Consider the following 8,318-nt stretch of genomic DNA (forward strand, 5'->3'; position numbering starts at 1 on the left):
CGGCCAATAGGAGCACACCTCGCTTTTCAGACCGATGAGCTTTGTAAAAATCGACGCGTTTCAGAAAGGCGGGGCATAGAGGAGAAACAATAATGTATAGTATGTGGAAAATAATGTGTTTTTATAATAATGTAACCTTAAACCGCATAAACACATTTCATTACACCAAATAAACAAAATAATGTTCTTTTTTAGCAACGTCATATGACCCCTTTAAGACATCCAAACTTGCCAGTTGACATTCAAATTATGAGGAAGCTTATTTAAGTTTAAAACATTAAGAAACAAACCCAAAAATGACTGCAATTTTGTAATTTGGGTGTCTGTCTTTAGCTAAATTGCCTTTTGTAAATTGGCAATTGCAAAGCTTTAAAAATTGAGGTTTGTTTACCAAAGGATAATAAAGTTCTAAAATCCTTACATGCTGAACTCAAATGAGCAACTGACAACAATGCAGAGACTTTATTAGAATAATAATGAGGCAAGATCTTAAATTAAGTTGTTACTGAGCAATCGTAGCATATACCATATAAATTGGATTAATAGAATCTAAATTAAAGGTGATGATACATAGGCAACTTTTTTGAGAAATATTGCTTGGGCACTTTCCCATTGAGAATTGGCAACAAATTTCTATCTGGATACTTTAGATCGGTTGTGGCCCTGTGTCTCACCTGGTTGCCCATTGACGGCAACGTTGCCCAGCAACATTGTTAAAAAAGCTGCCCCGTGTCATCACCTTAAGGCACTCACCAAATCATCAAAGATGTCCCTCTGGTGCACGTGAATGGTGATTAGTGTTTCATATTTTGTCCGTTCAACAGCTCCAAGGTCCTTTGTGGTCATGTCAATCAAATTGTTGAGGAGCTCAAGAAAAAAATGGTTGGTTTTAGCCATGATCTTACGGTCATATCTGGCATTGCTCAAAGCATCCTCGGAATCCTTCGTCCAGATCATCTGGATTCCCAGTAAACCAACCTAAATAAAAGAAACCAGCAGTCCGGTTAATATAACTGTATCATTTTGCTCAATTTACTGTACAAGTTGTGGTCACAAGTGATCACTGTCACTATTTTGTCACTACCTGTGCAGGAAAGGAGTCCAAAAATGTGATCAACTCAAAGCCAGAGTCTTGAATGGCAAGTGCAGCCTGACGGATGACAAGGTGCAAAGACCTCTGGGATTCTTTCAGTAGTGCATTAAGCCAGACCTCCACATTGCCCTCCGCTATAACAGGTCTGTCCAGCTCAACTGTCTCACCTTCTCGGGATGATATTGCCAGAATCTTATCATGCATCTAAAAGCAAATTGTTGCAATAATGCTGGTTTAATTTTGCAGCAGATATTTTTAAGTAAATATTTAAAAATAATCCTAAAACATGACAATGACATGCAGCAACTGTTCCAGCATGTCTAAATTATTGGAACGGAAGGTCAAAGAGTAATATTTTGCTTATTTAAAGTAGTGATCACCTTTTCATGGAAGCGGACACATTTGATGTTGTCAAAGATGTTGAGCAGGTGAGCCTGGATGGTGTGTGAGTCAGATGCTTGGCCCAAAATCTCCAGCAGGGCAGGATCTGACACAAAGAAGAAACGTGGAAATAGCAATCGCTTCTTCTCCAGATACCTGCAAAGTAGGGGGAAAAAAATGCTTAAATCAGCTGCACTATGAAGAGCTCTACTCAACCTCACAAAAAAATGCAACTCAAAAATATGAGATTTCAGAAATTAAAAACATTGGCAAACTTGTTTATCACCGATTTAATTTCCCACTCAATCTACCTACTGTCAACTGTGACGACAGAACTGCAAAGTTCCCAGGTGCATCTTGGTAAAGAAACTGAATCCTGAAATAAGGACTTGAGTGACGTACCCTGTGAGGGATTTTTGACACATCTCTAGCTGTTCCAGCAGGTGAGGCAGCAGCTGACCCATAGTCTCATCTCCAACACACGACTGGACTACATTGGGCATTTCATGAGCTCGAGTCATGATTTTCACCCAGGATTTATCAATGTTGGAGAACCGCTTTGCCTCCTAAAATGGAAAGATTCATTTGACATTGTTAATAAGATTTTCTCATTAGTATTAATTTAATTGATAAAAATCAAATTTTTGAAATGCAAAAACAATGTAAGTATTTTACTGTAAGTAGGGCTGGGTGGTATGATGGTATATATTGGTACGACGGTATAAAGTGTCTATTGTTAGAAATTTTGCTATTGCTTATTTAACTGTATGCAAATATATCCACGTAGCACAGTACTAGTTCAAAGTTATACACATAAGAGTGATGAAACATGCAAGTATGAGAAAATAAAGAGTGAGATGTGTTTGATGTTAAATAGAGTTATTAAGCTTAATACGATGTGAAAAGAACCTGATGTGGTGCTCACACGCTAGCATTCGATCACTAATTCAAATAAGTTCTCTTTTGTGTCTTATAGCGCTTGAATGGTCACATAACACACACAGTTATGTCAAAATCGTGTGGATTATTCTCATAAACACAGTTAGTTATGTGTTAAATAAACAAACAGTTGGGTGAAAACCAGATGTGTATCAGTAGAATATATTGGATCCTTGCATTCAGTCTTAAAGTTTAAGACTAAAGGAACAGCATTCTAGCTGCTGTCTATGTCAATAATGTTAATTAAACAACAAAAGACAAAGACAAAATCACTCACTGCTCTTGACTGAATCACTTTGTATCTTTAATAAGAATCAGTTCATATTTGATTCATACAGTGAAGACTACACAGTGTTTTAGTTTTACACTTGATTATTCAATTTCTGTAATATAAATTTCTACATGTTAGGCTAAATAAACCTACTGTAGCTGAATTTTTTTTGTAAAACTTTTGTAGCTGAAAAAGTTACATTTTTATCTCTGTTCTATTGTATTTGTCCTATTGTTTGTAATTTGCTTCTTTGTTCTTATTTTCAACAACAAAAAATAGTATAAAATAAAATAAAACAAAACAAAATAACTAGATTGAGATATACTGTATATTGTTATTGTGAAATACAATTTTTCATAACGTGAAATAAGATTTTGGTCATATCAACTAAATGTAAGGATATATTGTTTCAATCATAAAGTGCATTTGTAAACCATTTTAAGTATGTAATTATAATGAGTTTCTTATGCTTTTCTATTGTATGGAGAAACACAACAAACATATCGTAAAATCCATCTTGTCTTTTAACATTTTTAAAAATGTAAGCAGACACTTAGCAGACACTTTTATCCAAAGCGACTTACAAATGAGGAGAGGAGATTTTAAAGAAAGGGTTTAAGAAAGCCTATTAAATAAGACACAGTTTAAATAAGCAGAAAACTGAACAATATTAATCTTAAACTGATTTAAACACATTCACTGCACATCAGGCAGTTAGTAAACATGCTCCAACACATTGAGCTATGATACTCATATGGGATATGTGGGTTTGAAATCAGTCATTGTCTTGACCTAGTCTTGTTTCTTCACTCTTTTCCCCATTGTTTCTTATGGAAGCCCGTTTCCGCCACTGAATAAAAAATAAAAAAGGTAATTGCGACTTTATCTCACAATTCTGACTTTTTTTCTCATAATTGCGTGATACAAACTCGCAATTGCGAGTTAAAAAGTCATAATTGTGAGATATAAACTCGCAATTCTGAGAAATAAAGTCAGAATTGTGTGATATAAACTCGTAATTCTGAGAAATAAAGTCAGAATTGCGTGATATAAACTCGTAATTGCGAGACATTAAGTCGCAATTCTGAGAAATAAAGTCAGAACTGCTAGATATAAACTCACAATTCTGACTTTTTTTCTCACAATTCTGACTTTTTTTCACAGAACTGCGAGTTTATATCTCGGAATTCTGACTTTATAACATGCAATTGCGAGTTATAAAGTCAGAATTGTGAGATATAAACTCGCAATTCTGAGAACATATCAGTCCCCTCGCAATTGCGTGTTATAAAGTCAGAATTGTGAGAAATAAACACGCAATTGCGAGAAAAAAAGTCAGAATTGTGACTTTATATCTTGCAATTCTGACTTTATATCTCACAATTGTGAATTTATATCATGCAATTCTGAGAAAAAAAGTCAGAATTGTGAGTTTATATCTCGCAATTCTGACTTTATAACTCGCAATTGTGAGTTTATATCACGCAATTCTGTGAAAAAAAGTCAGAATTGTGAGATGAAAAGTCGCAATAACCTTTTTTTTATTTTTTATTCAGTGGCGGAAACAGGCTTCCATAGTTTCTTCACTTTCAGTACGATGGTTAAAATCTAGGTGTCAATGTATGGAAGACTGAATTACTGATATTACCTTCGGCAGCTGTTTGGCTATGTCTCCACCAACAAAAACAGCCTCAAGGTAAATCCAGAGGTTTTGCACAGTCATCCAGTTCTCAATGATATCTGTTGTGTTGGAGAGGTTCTGAACCCACTTCTGGATCTGAGCTTTGAACGGTGTATTGTATCTATAGAGAGACACAATGTCATGGGCATCAGAGGATATGCTTAATAATTGGTATTGATTCATTCCACCATTTAAATGTAATGCCACAACACAGTCAATTTGTAAAATTCACAAGTAAATAATGTTACACTTTATTACAATAGTCCACTTTCTGACATTCTAATAACTATAAGTAAATTTGCAACTACATGTCAACTAACTCTTATTAGACTATTAGTAGACTGTTAGGTTAGGGTTAAGTTGACATGTCCATGCAAAGTTACTTATAGTCAGTAAAATGTCTGTTAGTGGACCATCTAAATAAAGTGTTAGCAGATATTAAGCAGAGAATCTACTAATACTAACATGTAGTGGCAAAGTTACTTAAGGGAAAAAAAAAATGGAAAAATGCTACCTTAACAGACTATTATAAAACCGCTGTGGATATCTTCATAGCCATGAAAGGTCACTTGAAATAAACTACTGTAACTGCACAGAGAAGAATTTTCCACAGAAATTACAGGTTGGTCTAACGCCTCACCTGTTGCTCATAAGTGAGCCAAGCACCATCAGACTGTCCTCCATGTTAGTAATGATCTCAGATGTGCTGTCTCCTCTCAGAAGGAGCTCACCTCTGGTTTTAAAGTGAGCAAAGGTAAAGGTCTTGTTGTCCCATTCCGCAATTACTTGCTTGAGTTTCTGCTCGATGTCACGCTCCTTCACAGCACTAATACAGATGTCCTGCACAAATGGTTGTTACACGTATTATGGAATTCTTTATTTAATTTTGTGAAATAAAGAGCTACGATCTATCTATCGATATCTATAAAACTAAATTCTGACCTCAATTTCTTCTTTGTACTTCAGCAGTGGGGCTTCCATGATGTTGCGGAGCTTGAAGTTATCAGTTTCGACTTCAAAGGTGTGACCTGTAACCTCAGTAATCCTCTTCCAGTGACGGGTCATCATGGCTTTGTTAGTCATTAGATCCAGCAGAGGGCAGCACTCGCTAAAGTCGTCAATAGTTTTTTTGAGGTCCAGAAATGCCTGCCACTCTTTAAGGGCCCGTGGCAGCTTACGGCACCTGCAAAACAAAACAAATCTCAGCAGGGTAATGCATTTGCCGAATATTGCACTGGGCGTTAGGATTAAAGTTCATTGTTGTGCCTGATTTCATGTTTAAAAATAACTATTATTAGATTTGTGAAATTTTGTCAACTATTAGTGAAAATGAATGTTGTTTGACTGTGCATAAACCTTGCTGACTGCAAATGACTTGTTGTAAACCATAAAAATATTCATTCCCATTGTATTGAACTCTAGTATATGTAAATTAAATCTGACAGAAAACTCTTCATTCATCCTATTATTATGAAAAGATTATTGTGTTACACTGGTACTTGCTCCAAAACAGCTGACTTTAATTTCAGTCCTTGACAGGCATGGAGAATTGATTCTATTCTCTGAGAAGCTTCTGCGATTACCCAGAACAGACCAGCACAAATGAAATCCCCTGGTGCTTTCATGCTTTTCAGTGTAACTTATTATATGACTGCCAGAGAGTGGATATTCAGAAATTTAGTTTGACTTCTGTAACCTTCTCACCTCGACTGAAACTCAAGTAGTTCATTGTTGATTCTGTCAATATTTATGTCGGCCCATGAGATGTCATAGTAGCCGTTGACTGTGTCAATGACACTGTTGTAGAGTCCATAGAGCTTTTGGAGAAGTGTCAACTGTTTCCTGATCTCAAGCAACTGAGGATGCTGGGTAACAGGTAGGCCAAAGAGCTCCTCCCCACCTGTGTATGTTATATACTTGCGGAACAGGTTGTCAAAGCGATTCTGTGGAACACCAGACCATTTTAGTAAATAACCTAAAGCAAGCATTCATTTATATGTACATAAACAAAACATGTACACAACATTATGTAAATAATAATAATAATATGTATATGTATATAAAAATAAATAATAATAATATTAATAATAAATGAGACCAGTATAAAAATGTGCTTTAAATAAATTATTCAAATTCAAATGTCACTTTAGTTTCACTTTTTCTCAGTGCAGTGCAGCATTTTTTTCCCCCTAATTGACCAATTAACCACTCAGAATAAAGTATCCAGTTAATGCAGTTATATTATGATAGCATTTCAATGAAATTCAAGTTATGTTTATGTTTATGGAAACAGACATGGTAAATTACCTGAAACATTATAAGCCTGTCACTGGCATCCTGAGGAGCCAATCCAACCACCATGGGGCCATCCTGAGGATTTGACGTGTGCAAAACCAGAGAAACATGTGGACATATTGTTAAAAGTAACCATGGTTTTATTGTAGTTAAAATTGTGTAGTAAGCATTGTTTTTTGGCGTATTGATTACCATTTGTTTAACCACAGTTTCTTCAAAGAATCACTTTGATGTTTGTGTGGTTTGATTTCTAGCAATTTTATGTTACAGAACACCCAAAAGAATATAAATACAGGAAAACAATTGTGTTTGGGCTTGAGACTGTAATTTCCTGAAGGAACATCTCAAAGTGAGAGAAGTGGATAGATAGAGTTGACCTGCCTCTCAGGACTCACCCCGTCATAGTCATGGTAGAAGAGTTGGCAGTCTTCCACAAAGATCTCAACGTTTCTGATGAGTTCTCCCCTGAAGTTTGGTTGAAGGGTCACCAGCTCATTCTGCACCTCTGTGCTACGGGAAAGCAGTTTCTCCCAGGTGTACCGAAGTGTGTCCACTTTGTCTGCTTCCTCTTTGGCAATCAACAATCCATATTTATGTAGCATGCTATACGATTCCTGCAGGCCAAAACCAGAGAAAGAGACATTGCCGTTATACCAGAGGACAATACATAAATTGTGTTCTGTCCCTATTTATTGTGCATTCTTAATGGTATAGTCCACACAAAAATTTATATCACTTTAGTTTAAGGGCCAATACTTGAAAATGTATTTAAAAAAAACTAATAAAATAAAGACCCTGCATGGTTTATTTTTTTATTTTTTTATTTTGTGTGTACCTCAATTGGACCAACTTGAAAGTCTATGGAGATTTGGTGTTCTCTGATCTCTTTGAGCGTTGCCATGGCGATACGAATATCATCCAAGTCCTTAATTTGCCTGTTGAGTTTCTTGCTCGCCTCATCTATAAAAGTGAAGATCTGTTCCATCTCCATGCGATACTTCCTGTTGCAGTGGTGACCAAAATCCACCATCCAACTCTTTGTCTCAGCAGTAAGAGCCAATTTTAGATCCGCTGTAGGTAAATTCAGCAACACACAAAGAATAAGAGCTCTATTTGTAGTTTAATAAACATCCAATTCTTTCTTTCAAAAATCTGTCATAAGTACACTGCTATTTACGTATCATAAATGTTTAAAACGAGAAATAATTAATGAATCTAAATAAAATTAATTTAAATAAAAAAGAATAATATGCATATATAATAATATTTGGAATTTGATTCACTTGAGTTGTGCGAAAAGTAAACACGCGGTAAACGCGGTTAAGTTGCTAGTCAAGAAATAGAATTATGGATTACAAAATTAGCAGAAAGTTTATGGATGGAGGCCAAAGCAAGTTTAGGATCAATTTTCGACATTAACGCACTAGCAGGTGAGGTAAAATAGGTAGAAGAGTGTAAAGACCATCGACTCTACCGTGCGACTCCACCGGGCAGGGACACCGGCAAAGGACATAAGTATCGCTTTTTATCTCTCCTCTTTCCACTTCTGTTTCAGTTTTTTATAAACTATTTCTTACTATGTGTCAGTAAGTTGTTGTTATTTTAGCATGTGTGTTTGGCTCAGTGTTATTTTTTAGGATTACTGATAAACTAATGTA

The 8,318-nt window shown here is 35.7% G+C and overlaps 1 protein-coding gene across 1 annotated transcript in view; it reads right to left on the reverse strand.

Moving 5' to 3' along the window:
• The window catches only part of LOC107751901 (dynein heavy chain 5, axonemal-like), a 122,326-nt gene that overhangs the window by 90,786 nt on the left and 23,222 nt on the right, over nucleotides 1-8,318 (reverse strand). The window contains exons 24-34 of the mRNA XM_016567673.1: nucleotides 7,496-7,731; nucleotides 7,056-7,274; nucleotides 6,673-6,735; nucleotides 6,070-6,308; nucleotides 5,308-5,548; nucleotides 5,006-5,205; nucleotides 4,333-4,486; nucleotides 1,877-2,040; nucleotides 1,474-1,630; nucleotides 1,085-1,297; nucleotides 754-978 (exon numbers count right to left, since the gene is read on the reverse strand). Coding sequence (XP_016423159.1) covers nucleotides 754-978; nucleotides 1,085-1,297; nucleotides 1,474-1,630; nucleotides 1,877-2,040; nucleotides 4,333-4,486; nucleotides 5,006-5,205; nucleotides 5,308-5,548; nucleotides 6,070-6,308; nucleotides 6,673-6,735; nucleotides 7,056-7,274; nucleotides 7,496-7,731 — 2,111 coding nt within the window. The remainder of the gene's footprint in view (nucleotides 1-753; nucleotides 979-1,084; nucleotides 1,298-1,473; nucleotides 1,631-1,876; nucleotides 2,041-4,332; nucleotides 4,487-5,005; nucleotides 5,206-5,307; nucleotides 5,549-6,069; nucleotides 6,309-6,672; nucleotides 6,736-7,055; nucleotides 7,275-7,495; nucleotides 7,732-8,318) is intronic.

Source organism: Sinocyclocheilus rhinocerous, unplaced genomic scaffold (assembly GCF_001515625.1).
Source record: "Sinocyclocheilus rhinocerous isolate Xijiao unplaced genomic scaffold, SAMN03320098_v1.1 scaffold752, whole genome shotgun sequence".
NCBI lineage: Eukaryota > Metazoa > Chordata > Actinopteri > Cypriniformes > Cyprinidae > Sinocyclocheilus > Sinocyclocheilus rhinocerous.